At 36.8% G+C, this 19,559-nt stretch overlaps 1 protein-coding gene across 1 annotated transcript in view; it reads left to right on the plus strand.

The window, feature by feature from the left end:
- THUMPD3 (THUMP domain containing 3) overlaps nucleotides 1–19,559 on the plus strand; it is a 23,665-nt gene continuing 4,106 nt past the window's right edge. Inside the window, exons 1-9 of the mRNA XM_039368450.1 lie at nucleotides 1–302; nucleotides 2,011–2,289; nucleotides 3,659–3,736; nucleotides 4,512–5,009; nucleotides 6,451–6,581; nucleotides 15,143–15,212; nucleotides 16,903–17,018; nucleotides 17,175–17,282; nucleotides 18,899–19,022. Of these exons, the coding sequence (XP_039224384.1) occupies nucleotides 2,038–2,289; nucleotides 3,659–3,736; nucleotides 4,512–5,009; nucleotides 6,451–6,581; nucleotides 15,143–15,212; nucleotides 16,903–17,018; nucleotides 17,175–17,282; nucleotides 18,899–19,022 (1,377 nt within the window). The 5' untranslated portion in view covers nucleotides 1–302; nucleotides 2,011–2,037. The remainder of the gene's footprint in view (nucleotides 303–2,010; nucleotides 2,290–3,658; nucleotides 3,737–4,511; nucleotides 5,010–6,450; nucleotides 6,582–15,142; nucleotides 15,213–16,902; nucleotides 17,019–17,174; nucleotides 17,283–18,898; nucleotides 19,023–19,559) is intronic.

Raw genomic sequence — 19,559 nt, forward strand, 5'->3', positions numbered from 1 at the left:
GAAGCCTCCGCGCACCGCCCCTCTCCTTTTTCCGGAAGAGAGGTTGGGGATTCCTCGTGCAGAGGCGCTAGGAGGGAAGGCGGCGCTGTGAAAGCCAAGGCGCTTCGCGCAGGCCTCGGCTCCGCCCGGCGTAGCTGCGATTCATTCTTCCCGCTCCGTCTCAGATTCTCGCTTTACAGGGGACGAGGGCAGCAGGCAGACTGGGCGAGAAGGGAGAGCCTTTTCCGAAGCTACCCACTTTTAGTGTGGGTGTTCTTTAAATTTGGCTGAAAAATCCAAAGCAGCCCGGTCATCATACCGAGGTACGTGCCAATCACGGTATATTGCCCGTTGGGGGTAAGCACTTTTATTCAAAGTCCAGAATAGGGATAAGAAATAAGGATAGCTAAGAAAGTGAATATGAGAGATCAGCATCTTTCATCCTTGTGTCTCCCTGCCCTTGCAGACTGATCTTGTTTCACTTTTTGTTAAAATGTCTCTCTGAGGATTTTGTTAGTTTCCTCCATCCGGACTTTCTTGATCTTTCATCTGTACCAATCCATTTTTTCTTCATATGCCTGTTTTGCAGTTGCATCTTCATTGTTTTCTCTGCATAGTATGACAGAAGCACAGAAGCTTCTTTTGTACAGTCAAGTGCTTTTATACTTAGTCCATATTTGCATTCCACTCTGTCCTAATTTTTTTTTAGAACATAAAGTAATCCATTCCCATTACATCCAGATTTTTATCTTTATTCTGAAATTAAAAAAAAAAAAGAATGTGGGCAAGGGCACACTTTTATATATAGGTATTTTTGCTTCTTCCAACAAGAATTTATTCCTTACAACAGACTTCATGACACCTAATACCCTGTTTTTTAATACATAAATTTTCAGATCCATAGTTCTCATTGTATTATACAATTTAACATTTACTGGAAATCAGTTTATTTCTCAACAGCCATAACTTTGGGTATGGTCACAAGTCCATTTTTTTTCAGCACCATCTAATTTCAGTCATTGAATGAATGGTCATAATTTGAAGACTCCCTATACTTAGCAGCATCAGCTCCATAAAATTAGCACCTTTTTTCTCTTCACAGAAATATGTTTTTCATTTCATTTATTAATTTATGTTCATCATTTATTCTTCTCACATTCCATGTTTCAGTTTTTCATCTGCTAGGTCAAGATATTTATTTTATTTATTAAATTTTTAAAACCAATATCCAAAGCACTCTGTGTGATTTATAATAAAACACACTAAAAATACAATCTGAATAAAAATATATACACAAAATCAAGTAAAATAGAAATAGTCCTCATTTAACAACCACAATTGGAACTGACAGCTCCGACATCAAGTGACAATGTCACTTTTCGTTGCAGTCATTAAGCATTTCTCCATGATTGTTAAGCATGACCACGACTTGCCAACTTCTGCATTGACTTTGCTTGTTGGACGCCAGCTACAAAGCCTACAAATGATGATTGTGTGACTGTGGGACACTGCAACAGTTGTAAATACTTGCTGATTGCAAAGTTCCTAAATCTCAATCACATGACTGTAGAGACATTGTGTTTGCCTTAAATGGAAAGACTGGTTGTAAAGTTATTTTTTCAGCACTATTGTAACTTGGAATGGTCACTAAACAGAATCATTAAGTGAGGACTACCTGTACAAAGTAAAAGCATCATGTAAACTATGTAGAAACAAAGTGGTCTTTCAAAAATTAAAACAGTATGAATTAAGATATACAGTTAAAAGCCTAACAGCAAAATGATGCTAATGTGGACTCTTCTCTGGGAATGGAATTCCATACTGGAGTGCCACCACAGAAGAAACTCTCCCCCTTGTGAACGTTCACCTCACCACCTAGATATGCTATGTGTTAATAAGCACATTATTTTACACAGGTAAAAATATAAGAACTTCTATTGCTTTGGGTTCTACTCCTGTTTCAAAGACTGTAACAATTATTTTAATTGTTATTTTATATTTCCTTATTTATTTGTATTTTCTTTATGGTAGGTCTATAAAAACTACCAGACTGCCAGAATGTCTGAAGTTGCAAAGGCTGCTGATGTGTTATCTGAAGTGAACCTCAGTGACGCAAGTACACCATTAGATGAGGATAGTGAAGGCCTAAAGAATCCTAAAGATGTTGTGATCACTATTGGAGCTACTATACCAACTGGATTTGAGCTGACTGCTGCGGATGAAGTACAAGAAAAATTAGGATCAAAATCTAGAATTAGCAAGGGCCGTGGGAAGATCTACTTTGAAATTCCGGTTATAAATCTTCCAAAGGTTTGAAAATTTTATTATTTTGCAATTTGCTATTTGAATATTGGTCTGAGGCTGCAATATTCCTTGAGGTTACCCAGATGTACATATTCCTGATGGCTACAAATTTCAGATTTATAGCCTAATATTCATTCCAGCTTCTGGCAAGATATTCTATAATATTTCACTGGACAATCTTGAATTCACATGCTGGGACTTGATTCATACTCTTTACTAAAATCATATGTTGTTTTATCATAGTTTGTTGTAAAAACTAGATTGGATAGCTGCAAATCACAATGAGTGGATTAAGAACAGACTATAAACACAAGATGGATCGGACCACCAATCCATATACAGTAGGGGCCAAAATTGTGGAAACCTTTTGGGAAAAGTATGCAGTAGAAATGCCACCTTTGGTTAAGTTTCCACCAATTTTTCTTCTAATTTCTTATAACTGTAGCCTTGTTCACTTAATAATACTATTTTACATCGCTTTCTGGACAACCAGTCAACTCTTTGCACTATTACTTTAATTTTATTACATTTTACAAGCACACTAAATGAAAGAACACAAAAAAACCCCAACCAACTTGATAGCGATCACATAACACACTGATAAATGTCCTCCTCTCAGCTTCAATACATGACATCAATAACCGAATCCTACTGTGATCTGATTGGCTCATTGCCAAAACAAGATGACACCTGATTGGCTCTCTAAACACTCATGCTCATTGGCTACAATCAGATGAAGGAAAGCTACCAGATATCAACCTAAGCAAGTTGTGCTTCCCTTTTCTGGTTATTTGGCTATAATGTTTCATAGAATACAATATAGATAATTGAATAAACTTTGTTGCATTACATTCTTGATTAAATTATCTTTCTGTTGATATATAATTTTATGGTACTACTCCACAAAAAAGTGGTGTTATTAGTCATCAAACATCAAAAATATACTTTTCCCAAAAGGTTTCCACAATTTTGGCCACTACTGTAGTTCAGCAGTCTGTCCTTACAGCAGCCAACCAACTGCAACTATTAATTTCTCAGCCAATAGCCTTCAGAGGCAGTCAAAGCTAATCTACACTGATCCCCATGACTTCCCTGAACTGATCCAAACATTTTTGAAGCCAGGCAAGCTGGTATTGATAGAGTATAGCAAATTATACCAAATTTTATAAGGTTGCAATGCATATATCCCAGCTAATATTTTTAAATATATTTAGTAGATTTACGTTCTACTTTTTAAATAGAACTTTTCATTAAAAAAAATAGTACGGAATGCAGCAGTTTTAGCTTGTATACTTTTGAAACTGTAAAAACTAAAATTGTACTGTGTACTATACATATATGTCATGTGAAATAAGAATTTGTAATTTCATAACAGGTTCACCAGCTAAGATCAGTTGATAATTTATTTGTCGTTGTTCAAGAATTCAAAGACTATCAGTTTAAAGAAACTAAGGTAAGTTATTTTTTGTTCCATAATTCTAAGCAAATTCAAATTTTAAATTACAAAAATAGTTCAATAATTATTGGGGTTTGAGAATATTTATTTATTGTATTATTGTATTATTTATTATTGATACTTTACCATTCTCCAAAGCTTCTGAAATTTATGAAATCTCATCTCTATTTCTCAACCTTCAGTCCAATAAATACTGTGCAAGTAGAGAGGGAAGAGCAAAATGAACAACTTAGGCAGTTATTTTTTCAAGACTATGTTGATTTTTATAAAAATGAAGACTCAGAGGGCATTGATTTGAACTGCAGGAATAGAGCCTCTTCTTTGAAATACAGCTCACCATTCTCTAAGAGAAAAATCAATGATGCTTAGTGCACAATATCAAAACAATATAGAAACAAAAAGCATAAATAGCTAAAAATAGAGAGAATAACCATCTGTAACTAAAAAAAGACATTAAAAGATAAAAGAGACTCCAAAACAATGCCATTTAACTCACATTTTAAGAATCATTTGAAACTACTTAACATGTGGTCTTCAGAGAGGCAGTCTGTATTCTTTGCGCCCAGTTAAAAAGACCCTGTCCCTAATAGGTAACAGCTAAACATTTATTTGGAGAACATTCCTGAAGCCAGCTGTAATCAGAAGTGACAAAACATACAGGTATCAGCAGACCATCCACTGCTTTCCAAAAATGAATTCATTTTCTGAACTATAAAAAATATGCAACTGTATACAATGAGTTTGTCTCAGAACTGTTATTAAATTCCTATAGGAAGAAGCTTTAAAGGATTTAGAAGATTTGGTTAAGGATCTCCCTTGGACCAACTCTTTGGAAGTATGGAAGTTAAATTCAAGCCTTAAGAAAAGAAAAACTAGACGAAATAAGGGCAACCATCAGGGTCATGCAAAGAAGGAGAAGCTAGATAAGAACAAGAACCAAGAAGGAAATGAAGAATTGCAAACACTTGCACAAAATGATTTCAAATCTGCTGAAGTCCCAGACCCAGAAAATGCTGATGAAATAGTACCATCGGATGCTGACAAGCAGTCTGAACCCAGAGAAGAATTAACATCCAATGGTGACAACAAAAATGAATCAGGTGATGGTAAGAAACAGGAAATGGAAGCTGAAACACTGAAGTTCCGCGTAACTTGCAATAGAGCTGGTGATAATCACAACTTTAAATCAGATGAAGCAGCAAGAGATTTTGGAGGAGCTGTACAGGACTTCTTTCAGTGGAAAGCAGATATGACTAATTTCGATATAGAGGTAACATTCGTTCTTTAAAAGTCTCCTCTTGTATGTTCAGTGGGAAGAACAGTTTAAAACACAATACGTATAGTCCTCAACCTACAATCGGTTGCTCAGTGACTGTTCGAAGTTACAATGGATTTTCCCAGATTTGAGGTTGTGACAGCCTCCCTGTCACATAATTGCATTTTGGTTGCCAAACAACTGGTCTTCATGTATAGCCATTTGCAGCACCCTGCAGTCACATGACCATAATTTACTTTGTTTTTTCCTTGAAACTAGCATTTACTTTTCCCAGCAATGGATTCACTTAACCATGGTGTTCACTTAACAATATCTGCAGAAAAGGTCTGGCAATCAGGCAGTCATATGGTGACCTTAACTGCTGGCATGAATTTCAACTGTAATTCCAGGGTCAATTACAGTCATAAGTCAAGGACTATAAGATCTACCTTTATGGACTATAAACTTTATGGACTATAATATCTGAGCAATGGGCATCTATAAACTAAATACTATAAACCATGATTTACCGTTATGGGAGTGAATTTCATTAAGCCTTCAGCCTATGGCCTCCCACTTCTCTCTGATGCAATGTTGATTTCTAACATAATGCTGCACTATGCTTTATCTTATATTTTATTGGATAATTTTGATTATTTCAGATAGACTAATTGCAAACAATTAGGTATGAAACAGCTATATTTCAAGTAACATATTTTTTTAGTAATCGTAGTTATTTTGATTTAGATCAGGCATGTCCAACCTTTTGACTTATCGTGCCACGTTGAGTGAAGAGGAATTGTCTTGGGCCACATATAAAAATATAATAATGTTAAAATGTTTACAACCTTGTAGGGTCGTATTACTAGCTGTCCAGGACTGCATGGTTGGACATGCCTGATGTAGATCATAATAATCACACAAATACATTTTAATCTGAAACAGAAATGAAACTTTCCGTTTCTTCACAATAGGAGAGAATAGAGAAAACTATATGAATTAGAGGTTCATTGCTTCAATCCCAATCAATAACTTCTGAATATGGTCTGAAGATTAGACAATTACCAGAAGAAAGGTATTAATTCAGAATTGGATTAGCCATAATCCTTGACTTTTTTTCTAGTTCTCAGTTCCATTGTCCATTACAGCAGAAACAAACAGCACAATATCCTACCATTAATCCCCAGAACTCAGCTCTGTTTACATGTGTAATACATCCCATAGAATAAAGGAGAATATTTGTAATTCAGGGTGGAAATGAGGGATCCTTGGTGCTCTCTGAGCTTGGTTGTTTTCTTGCAGATGTTTCATTATCCAAACTAGGTAACATTATCTAGTAAGAAGTAGAGTTTGCTCTCAGTTTATATTCTAGTGGCTTGCCCTATCAGTGTTGGTGGGAGTGAATTAATAATAATTATTATTAACACCTAACCAATATTAATCTGCTTTATTCAAGGTTCTTCTCAATATCCACAATAATGAAGTGATAGTAGGGATTGCATTAACAGAGGAGAGTCTTCATAGAAGAAATATTACACATTTTGGGCCCACAACTCTTCGTTCTACTCTTGCGTATGGAATGCTGAGGTATGTGTGAAAAAATTGTTTCAAATTTTGACCAAAATCATATGGTCAATCAATCGATCGGTCAATTAAAAACCATATCTGTATTACCCTAAACTGCAGTATGCCATGCATTCTAATCTGGCATGTATATATTTTACTATTCTATGCATCATGATATTTAAAACTATTCCACAAGATGTTTACTGTAGTTCTCTTTTGTCATTGTTTTTGCTTCATTCAAAAAGTAATCTTCATGAAAAAAAGCTTATTGCATTTTTGTATGAAGAATTACAGCCCATTGGTACTGTAATGTAAAAACATCTATTTCTTTTTTTTTTGTTATTGAAAATTTTTATAAATTTTTACAAAAAAACGAAAAACAACATATACAAAAAAGCTAAACATGACATAACAAATCTCCCCTTCCCCGACCCCCCCCCAAAACACCCACCCCCTTCCCCCCCCCTGAGCTTCCCAGAGCAGAATATAGGCTTAATTAAAAAAGAATTTAAAAAGTTATATATATATAAAAAAAGAAAATATAACACTGAGATATATGTATATATATATAAAAATAAAAGTTATGAAAAAGCTATGTGATATTTTTTTATATCCAATTTAAATTGTATAAATTTTATCCATTTATCCCAAACAGCAAGAAATTTCTCTTGCGTTTGTTCCTTTAAAAAAGCCGAAATCTTTGCCGTTTCTGCCAAATAAGACACTTTAAGGAACCATTCCTGCATTGTAGGCAAAGATTCCTTCTTCCAGTATTGTCCTACTAACAGCCTTGCGGCTGTAATCAAATTTAACATCAATATAACCTCCTTTGTATCACAATCAGTAACTATGCCTAGCAAAAATAATTGTGGAGTAAATTTTACCCTCCTTCTAAAAATTCTCTGAATATTCCACCATATCTTAATCCAGAAGGCTTTTATCTCTCTGCACGACCACCAAATGTGATAATAGGTAGCATCCAAACAACCACATCTCCAACATTTAGGCTGTAAGTCAGGGTACATGAAAGACATTTTTTGTGGATCAAGGTGCCATCTATAAAACATTTTATAAAAATTCTCCCTTAAATTCTGTGCTTGTGTAAATTTGACATTTCTCACCCAAATGGTTTCCCAGGTATCCAATGGAACTGGTTCACTAAAGTTCTGCGCCCATCTAATCATACAATCTTTAATTAATTCCGTTTGAGTCCAATTCAACTAGAACCCCATAAATTCTCTTAATATGAGTTTGTCTTTGATCCTTCACTTGCTTAATAAAATTTTCATCTTCTCTAAGAAAACCCACCTTACAATCCACCTTCCATCTGTCTACTAATTGCCTGTATTGAAACCAAGAATAAATAATATTTTCTTGTGCTAACTCTTCCCGTGATTTTAACTGCCAATTTTGTCCATCCCATCTGAGTAGCTGTCTGTAAGACACCATGTCCATTTTAACACCTCTTTTTATTCCTTCTATCGCATGCCAAGGTATAGCCCATAATGGTACTTTAAAATCACCTTTATAATATTTTCTCCAAATCCTAAGTAAGGAAATTCTTATAATGTGAGATTTGAAAGCCCAATCCACTTTTTTATTGAATATTAAATAGGCATGCCACCCAAAAAGTAAATCCCATCCCTCTAGATGGAGTATCTCAAGATTTGTCAAATTTACCCAGTCACTAATTAGTGTTAAAACCACCGCATCATAGTATAATTTCAAATTCGGTACCTTGAGTCCACCTCTCTCACGGAAGTCTTGCATGATTTTAAACTTAACCCTTGGCTTTTTCCCTGCCCAAATGAATTTATTGACGCCTTTCTGCCATTCACTTAAATTAATCTCATTCTTCAAAATCGGTAACATTTGGAACAAAAAAAGAAACTTGGGTAGAATATTCATTTTTATCACTGCAATTCTTCCCATGAGAGATAATTGCAACTTCTCCCAATTCTTCAAGTCCTTCTGTACACTAGCCCACAACCTTTCATAGTTATTTTTAAATAATTTTGCATTAGAAACAGATAACATCACCCCAAGTATTTTACCTTATTAACAATCTCAAAACCCGTCAAGTTAGCCAGAGTCTGCTTCTCCTGAATAGTCATATTTTTAGGTAGGATTTTAGTCTTATTAACATTAATCTTAAAACCCGAAACCAAACCATAATAATGGATCAACTGTAATAACTTTACTGCAGAATGGGTAGGTTGCGACAAAGTAACCACCAAGTCGTCCGCAAAAGCTCTTAACTTGTATTCTTTTTTGTTAACTTCTATTCCTTTAATTTCCTGCGACTCTCGAATTTTGATCAACAGTATTTCCAGTGTTAGAACAAACAACAACGGTGATAATGGACATCCCTGCCTAGTACCTTTCTCTATTGTAAAAACCTCTGACAAACCTCCATTGACAATAAGTTGTGCCGTTTGTTTTTGATATATTACCGTAAGAGCTTGTAATATCTTTTCACCAAAGTTCATCTCTTCAATTACTCTTAACATAAAATGCCAATTCAGTTGATCAAAGGCTTTTTCAGCATCTAAAAATATCAGCCCTGCGGGGACTTGGTTGTTCTTGTCTAAATATTCTAATAAATTAATGATTTGTCTAACATTGTTTTTCATATACCTACCAGTTATAAACCCAGATTGGTCTTTATGCACAAGATGATGCACAACCCTCATAAGCCTATTTACTAGGATTTTAACAAATATCTTATAGTCAACATTTAAAAGAGATATAGGTCTATAATTCTTTGGTAAAGTAAGATCTTGATCCTCCTTTGGAATCAAAGATATGAAAGCACTACGCCATGAAGGAGGAATCTCTGAGCCCTGTAAGATATCATTAAAAAGATCACCTAATGGTTGGATCATCTCCTCCATTAAAGCTTTATAATAAACAGCTGTCAGCCCATCCGTACCCGGTGCTTTCCCTGATTTCAATTGTTTAATTGCTATCACAATTTCCTCTTTAGTAATTAAGCCATTAATTTCATGTTTCTGATCCTCTGTCAATTTGGGAAAACTAGCCTCGCTTAAGTATTTGTTTATATCTAAGATTTGCACATTAGTAGATTTGTATAGTTTTTGATAATAGTCTAAAAAGGATTTCTTGATCAATTCCTTCTGAAAAACTAATTTACCCTTATAATTTATTTTATCTATTATTCTCTGCTCTGTTTCTTTCTTAATTGATAGGCCAACCATCTCCCTGGTTTATTGGCATTACAAAATGTATTTTGTTTCATAAACAATAAGTTAGTTGCAGCTTGATCCGCCAGCAACATATTAAATTGTGTTCTTAACAACTTTATAGATTCTTTAATGCTTTCATCTGAAGGATTTAAAATCAAAGACTTTTCTTTTAATTTAATTTCATCTTCCAATTCTTTACGTTTCTGAGTCTGCTTTTGCTTATGAAAATTATTCATTTTTATCAAGATCCCACGCATAAATGCTTTACCTGCATCCCATACCATTGACATTGAAGTCCCCTTATACATATTTAAAGCAAAATAATCCTTTAAACACTCCTTTAACTTTTGAACATTCTTTTCTTGTCTGAATAAGTTTTCATTCACCCTCCAGGATCTTCTCTCCTCTTTTTCTTGAATCAGCTCCATCCAAACTGGACTATGATCCGTCAACGATCTAGGAAAAATCTTTACATTCTTTACTCTATTGTATAAGTCCGTTGTAATCAAAAAGAAGTCAATTCTTGAAAAGGATTGGTGTCTATCTGAAAAAAAGGTAAAGTCTCTCTCCTCTTGATTACATTCCCGCCAGTAATCCCTTAATTCCCAATCCTCCTTCATGTCAAAAAAAGCTTTAGGTAATTTTGCCTGTTTAAAAAGAGGAGAAGAACCTTTCTTATCCCTTTGTATATCTAAGACACCATTCCAATCACCCATTAGTACCACGGATCTATAGTCCAGCAAAGTTATTTTTTGATGTAACAATCTATAAAATTGTTCCTGTTGCTGATTTGGTGCATATAGTCCCACTATAAGTATTTTCTTACCATATAAACCAAGTTCAATCATCACATATCTTCCTTGGGGATCTGATTCTACCAGACAAGCTGGTAAATTTTGCTTCACATAGATAACCACTCCCCCCTTTTTTCCAGGAGCAGAAGATACAAAATGAGATCCCAGACGGGCGTTAACTAAATACTTCTGATCTTTAAGTAAAATATGAGTTTCCTGTAAGCAAATAACATCATTGTTATGTTGCTTTAAATAGTAAAAAATTTTCCTTCTTTTCTGTGGGGAATTCAAACCGTTAACATTCCAGGTCAGGAACTTTGCCATCTCCCTTAGACAGGAGCCTGGAGAAGACTCCCTGGAGATCTGCCATTGCTGCATGTGTTGCAGAACTCTTAGGTCTTGCTCCTCCCACCGGCAATGAAACACTTTCGGAAGAAGATTCTTTAGTCTCTCTCTTGCGTTGCTCCTTCTCCTTATGTCTATATGCTGCACGGGTCATCCTCTGCTCTTTAACCTCTGTTTGACGTTGCCATTCAGCTTGCAGCATCCCAGCAGAGACCAGACCTAATGCTTCAGATTGCTGTTCCAACTCTTTGCCACTCAAGGGTTTCTGAACAGATGAAGCTGAGCCTGCACCCAGGACCGTATTGTAGAACTCTTTAGCTTTATCAACCGTATTCAGCCTGTAACGCATCCCCGCATGGCTCAGAACAATACCCGTCGGGATCTCCCATCTAAATGGCATCAATCTGGCTTTAAGCTCGTTAACTAGGAAAGCAAAATCTTTCCTGTTTCTTAAAATTTTTAATGGGATTTCCTTTAAAATGATGATATCTTGGGCAGCAATCTGGAATCTCTTATTATAAAAAGCTTGTATAATTTCGTTGCGCAGAGACTTCTTTGTAAAATAAATCACAACATCTCTAGGCAAATTCTTCTGCTTCGCAATCCAGGAGTTAACTCTGTAAATTTTTTCAACTTCACTGCGTAATTCTCCTTTATCCATATTCGTAGCAACAGCTAAATCAGTAAGCACCATCTCCATCAGGTCTTGATTCATGTCTTCCTTAAGACCCCTGATCCTCAGGGCATACTCCATTTCTCTGTACTGAGACATAAGGATATCTTCTTGTGAAATCTCCATCTTCCTTTCCATATCTTGGAATTTATCCTCAAAAGAGTCAACTTTGTCTGCCACTTCCTCCACTCTCGAGTCCAGCTTCTCCACCACCGTAGCCAAGCCTGATACAGCTGCAACTATATCTTGCCGCAAGATGGTATTATTGTCTTCTAATGAGACCTTCATCCCACTTAACTCTTCTTTAATTTCAGATTTAATCTGTGTAACAAGTTGCTTCATTTCATCTCTGATTTGGGATACAGCATCTCCCATTATACCTTTAATCTCATGTGCTGACAGGCCTGGCAAAGGAGGGGAGGGTGGTGACTGGGTCGGTGGTACATGTTTGGGTTGTTGTTGTGGTTGTTGTGCAATTAGAGTTGTGGGAGAGGAAACCACCTTAGATGTTATAGAAGGCGGCTGTCTCTTTGAAGCCATTTTATGAAATACAGTTCTCTCTTCCCTTCTCCCCCCAAAAAAGGGGAGGAGGGAAACAGAATTTAAAAAAAGGCAAAAATACTATAATCCTTAAAAGTCCAAAAAAATAAAAAGGAAAAAAAATCAAAAGAAAAATCCAAAACCAGGAACAAAGAGATCAGGAACAGTCATTTAAGTCCAGTACTTTAAGAACAAAGAGACAAAGAAAAAAAAAAAAAACTCCGACACTTTCAAAACGCCATCTTATTTTCTCTCTCCATGCCAGCAAGAAAGAACAAAGGAAAGATAGCCAAAACTAACTAAAAAAAAGAAATAAAACACTAGAGTAAAAAAAGAATCCTTTAAACCGCTCTGTCCGCTTCAAAAGTTACTCACCAATACACTGTAATCGCGGGGATAGAGGCGGCGGTTTCTTTTGCTTCCAAAGAAGCAAAAACAGCTGGGAGGCGGAGATCAGCAGGAGCTCCGAGGGAACACTCCTTCCACCCCGTCTAGGAATAAATCCAGAGGGGGTTCAGGGGTTCTACCTCTACTCCTGCATTCTCTACCCCTTCCCTTTGCCCGGGAAGGGGATTCCGAACCGCGGGCCAGCTGATACGCGCTGCGCTCCGCGGTTCTGACACCTTCCCAGCTGGACGGCTAGTAAGTAGCCGCCATCGCCGTCGCCCCGTACCGGAAGCTCATCTATTTCTAATAGATCGGGTCTAAGTATTTTTCTGCTGATAGGAGTATTCCAATCAGGGAATTGCTCTTGCTGGTGGGATGATGTAAAGATGGGAGATCTTTACTAATTCTCTTTCTCTGGAGCACATGGAGACTTTCTCACAATTCCAGGAAACTCTCTTTAGAGTACATCTTTATAGAGGGGAGGACCTACATATCCAAAGAGTATAATAGCAATATTGCCTTGTCACTTGTTCTCTAACAGAAATGCTTTCCTAGATCATCATTTCCATGGTGAAAGGTATTCTCCCTTTTAAGTTGTCTTGGCATGCAGGAAGCTATGTTTCTACTAATGGAAATATGTTTGGGTTTTTTTAAAAAAAAATCATATACATCTTAAAATATAAGAATAGTCTTGCCAGATCAAGGCAAATTCTATCTTAGTCCAGCTTTTTGCTTCTTAAGAGACCAACCAGATGTCTGTATGGCTAAAAGCAGGAGGTGAATAATACCCTTCTGCCATTGTTCTCCTTCAAATGGAATCTCTGCCCATGTCCAGTGATAATACTTGGCTGTCAAGACTAATAACCCCTGATAGATGTGTTCTCCATAACTGTATTCAGTTAAAGCCATCCAAACCTCCAGGTTATTACCATATCTTCTGAGAGTGAATTCCACAGTTTAATCATGTTGTATGAGAAGAGCTGCTTTTTATTGCCTTTTCTAAATTTACTTCCAATCAGGTCCATTATACGATTAGTAGTCATAGTGTTTTGAGAGCGGGAGAACTCCACTTTCTCCATACCATGCATGATTTTATATACTGTACATTAGTAGCAACAGCAATAGCACTTGGACTTACATTTGCTTCACAGTGCTTTACAGCCCTTTCTAAATAGTTTACAGAGTCAGCATATTGCCCCCAACAATCTGAGTCTTCATTTTACCAATGTCAGAAGGATGGAAACCTGAGTCAACCTTGAGCTGGTCAGGATTGGACTGCTGGCAGTAGGAAAAGTTAGCCTGCAATACTGCATTCTAACCACTGTGCCACCATGGCTCCTTAATCATGTAATAACTTTTTTCCAAGATGGAGAATTCCAGATATTGTAATCTTTTCACTAATATGGGTGGATCATTTTGGTTGCCATACAGTACAGCATATATGAATGAAATAAGGAGGTTTTGATTCAGTATACATTATTTTAAAGTTCCTTAAATCAATTTGCAAGATATCCTTCTGGCATGTTTCATTGTAATTTTTAGTTTTTGCTGATATGTTAATATTTTTTATAGGAATACACAGTGAGCTGTCCAAATTTTCAAATTGTTATGGATGTGAAGCTATTCAGATGTGAAGTGGAAAAGACACTTCAGAAAGTGAAAGCACGCTGCTGCCCCTGTTGATTCCTCCTTTAAGCAGCTATACATTTTCCTTAACTCACACAGTAACTGAATAGTTCTAGAAAATATATATTTGAGTTACGGAGGTACCAACATAGTGCAACAAGATGATTGCAACCTTATCCACTTCTAAGAAATTATTTTCATGATGCTGCACCTTTTCTACTTTGGATCTGAATGTGGGTAGTCCTCAACATGACCACAATTGGGACCAGAATTACAGTTACTAAGTAAAATGGTTGTTAAGTGAGGTGCTCAAGTGGCCACTTTGCTCAATGACCACAATCCTGACTCTCCAAGTTGCAGATGTTAATTGATTGTATTGGTCTTTATCTGGAGCGCAGAGTGCCTTGGAGTGCAGAAGCACTGGGAGGCCTAGCCCCCAATAGCAAATGAAAACCTGTCACAGACCGGGAGGCCCAAGCCCTCTTTCTGCCCCACCATGCCTAGGTTCACTTATCTTTGTGTTGTTCTGAAGATGCTGACAAGTGTGCTCAGCCAATGAGAGGCATGGCCTTCCCAACGAAGCCACCGCACACCATCCAACAAGTGGGCTCCATTCTTGTGATCATTCAGGATGTGTTTTCTTCAAATCATATGATTTGGAAGTCTTCTGAATGATCATGAGACTGATTGCACTGGCTAAGTTAAAAGGCTAGGAAGCTATTGAATGCAATTGGTCTTAGGATCATTTGGAAGGCCTTTTCTTCAAATTGCACACTTGCAGGATGGCACTGTATGTAAATGTTCTTGATGGTGTCCACCATTGATGTGGTGGAAGAGGGGAATGAAAAAAACTAATAATATTACATTTGTATGTATGCCAGCTTTTTGCTTTCGGTTTTTGTTTGCTTGTTTTGTTATTTTGCTCTTCACACACTCCATGATGTGGTCAGTTAGAATTTCCTTTGTGTCTTAATACTATACTCTGCTTCTTTTTATCCTGGTTTTGTTTAGATTGTGTGATCCACAGCCAGCCGATGTAATAATTGATCCTATGTGCGGGACCGGTGCTATACCAATAGAGGTACTGCTCTCTCCTTGCTTCCCTGTCCTCAAGCATATTGGGCCTTCTTTATTTCTGAGTAAATATGAATATCTATTGGCAACTTCAGTTTCTGGCCTTGAAGTTGAGATTAGTACATCATATTAATCTTATCAGCATGCAGAGTGACTCTAGTATGTTGTCATAGCAGTAAGTCTTCTGAAATATGGCTTATTATAAAATGGGGGGAGGGTGTATATAACCATTTTAAACTTACTGATAGGGGGGAGATCTGCACATCTTAGATTTTGTCTGAGCTTTGGATATATAAGTTAAATCACTACTGTACTACATGTACAAGAAATGGTGCATGTTTCTTTGGTGTCTTATTAGAATCCTTACAGAATTGTTGCAGAGTTGTCGAGCCTATGGCTTGCCTAAACTCTTCAGTAACTGCAGTACTTCAATAGCACTCTGTAGTTGAATTTGGAAAAGTTTTTGTACTGCTTGACTGAGGGGAGGCAGCAGATAGAGGATGGAAGACCAAAAGAACAGGTTGCTCTGAGCTGATTATATTACTGATAGTCATTAGAAATTGTGCTACCCCTGAACAAATGGTAGTTTAACCATCTCTGAAATTATAGTTGTTGCAGCTCTCCCACAGTCATGTAATCAAAAAATCCAGGCACTTGGCAGACTGCCCATCCTTACAGCCACATTAGTGCTTCAAGTCCCCTCGCCTGTCTACCTCCCTGCCCCATCTCTACCCTTTTGGCCGCCCTGCATTCTGCTGGCTCAGCCAGCCTGCTGACTCTGCAAGGCTTTCTAGGGTTCTGAAACCTTGCAAGAAGGCTGCAGGCAATTTGGGCGAGGAGTGAGTGCAGCCTCGGGAAGGAGGCCTGGCGCAGCCAGCAGCTGCCTCACAAAAGGCCAGGCAGGGCACACCTCATCAGCCAGCACAGGAAAAAGATGGCAAAGGTTCAGCTGGGGATGGCAAGGCTGGCAGGGCTAGCAAGCACAAGATAACAGGGCCACCAGGAACAGCAGGATGGCAAAAGGCGCCAGGTGCAAGGCAGTCAATAGGGAAGAAATGGAGAGACAAGGCCAGTGTGGGGAGTTGAAGAGAAGGCAATCTGTTATCTTACCCAGGATCAGGGATTGGAGGGACCAAGCCAAGGGTAGTTTGGATTGAAGTGGGTCCTTGACTAACACCAGTGGGATTCAGTTAACAATGGCAACTAGGATTTCCAGGATTGCCATAGCTAAGCAATGTGGTCACATGACATCACGCTTTACAAGTGTATCACTTAGCAGTGGAAATTCCAGCCCAAATTGCCATCCTTACTTAAGGATGATACTGTATAGCCAAAAAGTCAGGAATATACAGAAGAAACTCTAGATCTCAAAAATGCAAGAAATCTAACCAGTTAGGTTTATATTAAATATATATTATTGAATTATGGGCAGATTTCATGTACACAGCAAGGAAATGCTTCTGGCAATTTAGAGTAGGCAGAGAAGCAGTTTGCTCAACGATCGGCTGTCTGTTAGAAACCCTGCCTCCCAACAGTACAAATGAATTGTTGCTAGCAAATCCCTTCCTTTCCAGGGCATCTCTGAAGTGAGTGCTCTAGATAGTAGTGAACTAAACATTAGTCTCAATTTTTGTTATGAAAATATATTATATATATTGGTTTTTCAAAAATAGTTTTCAGATGTTTCTCATTCACAGGGGGTTACTGTGTGGCCAAATTGTTATCATATTGCTGGGGATAACCATTTACAGGCTGTGAAGAAAACAGCAAATAATATCTCCTCATTATTGAAGCAAATTCAAAGTAAAGAAAGGTAAGAATTAATAAAAAAGTAGTATAATCTCATATTTGTTTTTTCAAACATCCAAATAATAGAAAGTATCAGTTCATAATTGTGGATGTGTGGATCTGAGCAATTCTTTATCCTTGAAATAATTTACTGCTGATGGGAATTTCTAATTTATAACAGCACTTCTACAGGAATACCCATAGATAGCATCCAATGGGATAGCTGCAATCTCCCCCTGAGGTCCAGCTCTGTGGATGTCATTGTAACAGATCTGCCATTTGGAAAAAGGTAAAGATCCATATATTTGGATGATTCTCTTCTTTCTTCAGGGTTGTGGTAATTACTGACGAATGAATTACTGTCCAAATATAAGAGATACATGTTTCTTTAATTTCTTCCACTGCCCTACTGATAAGAAATATGTTGATTCTGACCAATATTGTAAGATGCAAAAATAGCCTTTGGAGCAAAAAATTACTGTCTATTGTATGGACTTGTGTATCAGAAATACTTCAGAATGTCATCTACTAATTAGGTAATACAGTGATTAGGCAAAGTACATGCAATTTATAGAAATTATTATATTTATCTAGTTTATATCATGTTCTCCTTTGAGCTAAGAAACGACTATCATTATTATTAATAATTGGCGATAAAAAAAAGACAAAAAGTCTGGATAATAGGCTTTGAGTATGTGGAGACAGCAGAAGAGAAGAGAAAGAACTGGAGAAGATAAGAAAATGCAAAGACCTGCAAATAGAAATAGAATAACTATAGCAAAAGAAAGCAAAGATAGCACCAATAGGCATCTTGGGTGCAATCCCAAAACAATTGCAGCACCCCTCAAACACCATCAGCATTGACAAATTCACCATCAGTCAATTGCAACAGCTATTGACAGGTTACTCAGAACAGCTTACAAAATACCTTTGACATTATTAAACCTCATCACCTGCCTGTTCCAGGTCTTTGGGAGGACATAATACGTGGATAAAAATTGCCAAATCCAGTCTGAATATCTGGTAGACTGTATGACGAACCTTAAAAAATTTATAAGAAATAATTTTGAAAGAAAGTTAAAACTATTAAACTGCACCTTTTTCATCTTTATCTTCTTTGTCTTTCACTCATTCACTCTTCCTTCATATATTTGTTTGATAATGCATGTTTAAAGTACAGGTAGTCCTCAGTGTACACTCCTTCAGCAACCATCAAAGTTACTACAATACTGAATTAGGGGTATTTATGACAGGTCTCCTAGTTCCAGCTATTTGCAGTATCCCATTGTCAAGTGATTGTAATTCGAGTATGGTACATGGTTTGTTTGGTTTTTTTTGCCAAAAAACGAAAGTAAACATCAGCAAAAAACATTGAAAATTTCAGTCTCTTGTCTGTGTGATGCTACAATTGAGCCTGTTGCCATGCACCCACAGTGCGATCATATGACTGGGGGGGAGGATTGCTTCTTCAAAATCTGGTCCTAAGTAACTTTTGAGGGAGTCTATTGGAACTTCAGTCATTAAACAACCAGCCATAAGTCAAGGACTACTTGTACTCATTGTTTAAAATACTAATTAAAAATAGTTTAATGTTTATTTAAGTTTTTTATTTTCTTCTAACTTGAGACTGGCTGTACATGATTAAAAATCATTGGAAGTTTAGCCCATTACTTTAGAAATATGTTATAGCATGAAAGTGATTGTTTATATCATAATTAGTTTAAGTGAATAAAAACTGGAGAAATAGTACAACTTCCTGGCTTCTTATAGTTTCTCATTCTAATTTAAATTGTTACAAGTTTTGTGATATATCACTGTTGGACAACTATTAATATGGAGAAAAAATTAAGGATGTGAACACTTCTAAAGTTACTCACTTTCTATTGATAATCAATTTCACTGTAGGATGGGGTCCAAGAAGAAGAACTGGAATCTCTACCCATCTAGCCTTATGGAGATGGCCCGAATTTGTAGGCCAAGGACTGGGAGAGCTGTACTGTTGACTGAAGATAGGAAATGCTTTGCCAAGGTAGGCATAGATTGCTAACCTATGGTAATAGTATGTTATCTTCAAAGCAATCTTTACATAGGATATATTAGAGCATACATAGGGCATAGGTTAGTCCTGGTAGTGCAGTGATTAAATGCAGTATTGCAGGCAAATTCTGCCCATAGTCTGGAGTTCGATCCTGATGGGATTCAGGATTGACTCACCTTCCATCCTTCCAAAGTTGGTAAAATGAAGATCCAAATTGTTGAGAGCAATATGCAAATAGTGTTTATATTGTAAACCTCCCAGAGAGTGCTAGGGAAGTATATAAACTTAAATGCTATTGTTATATTGCAATAATTTTTGGTGTCTTGTCTATCAACATTCTGGGAACAAGGCAAATTCTACATTAGTAAAGGTAAATAAGAGGTCATATTTATCTTGCCCAGGATAAATTGCAGTTTGTATGCGAGGAACTGTAAGTTGGATAATTTTTTCAAGGGGAACTTAAAAAACACCTCCAATTATATTTCTTTAATTATAATTCTTCCCATTTCTTTTTTCAGTATGCATTAC

The sequence above is a fragment of the Crotalus tigris genome, unplaced genomic scaffold (genome assembly GCF_016545835.1).
Source record: "Crotalus tigris isolate CLP2741 ecotype Arizona unplaced genomic scaffold, ASM1654583v1 scf7180000020795.235405, whole genome shotgun sequence".
In the NCBI taxonomy this organism is placed as follows: Eukaryota; Metazoa; Chordata; class Lepidosauria; order Squamata; family Viperidae; genus Crotalus; species Crotalus tigris.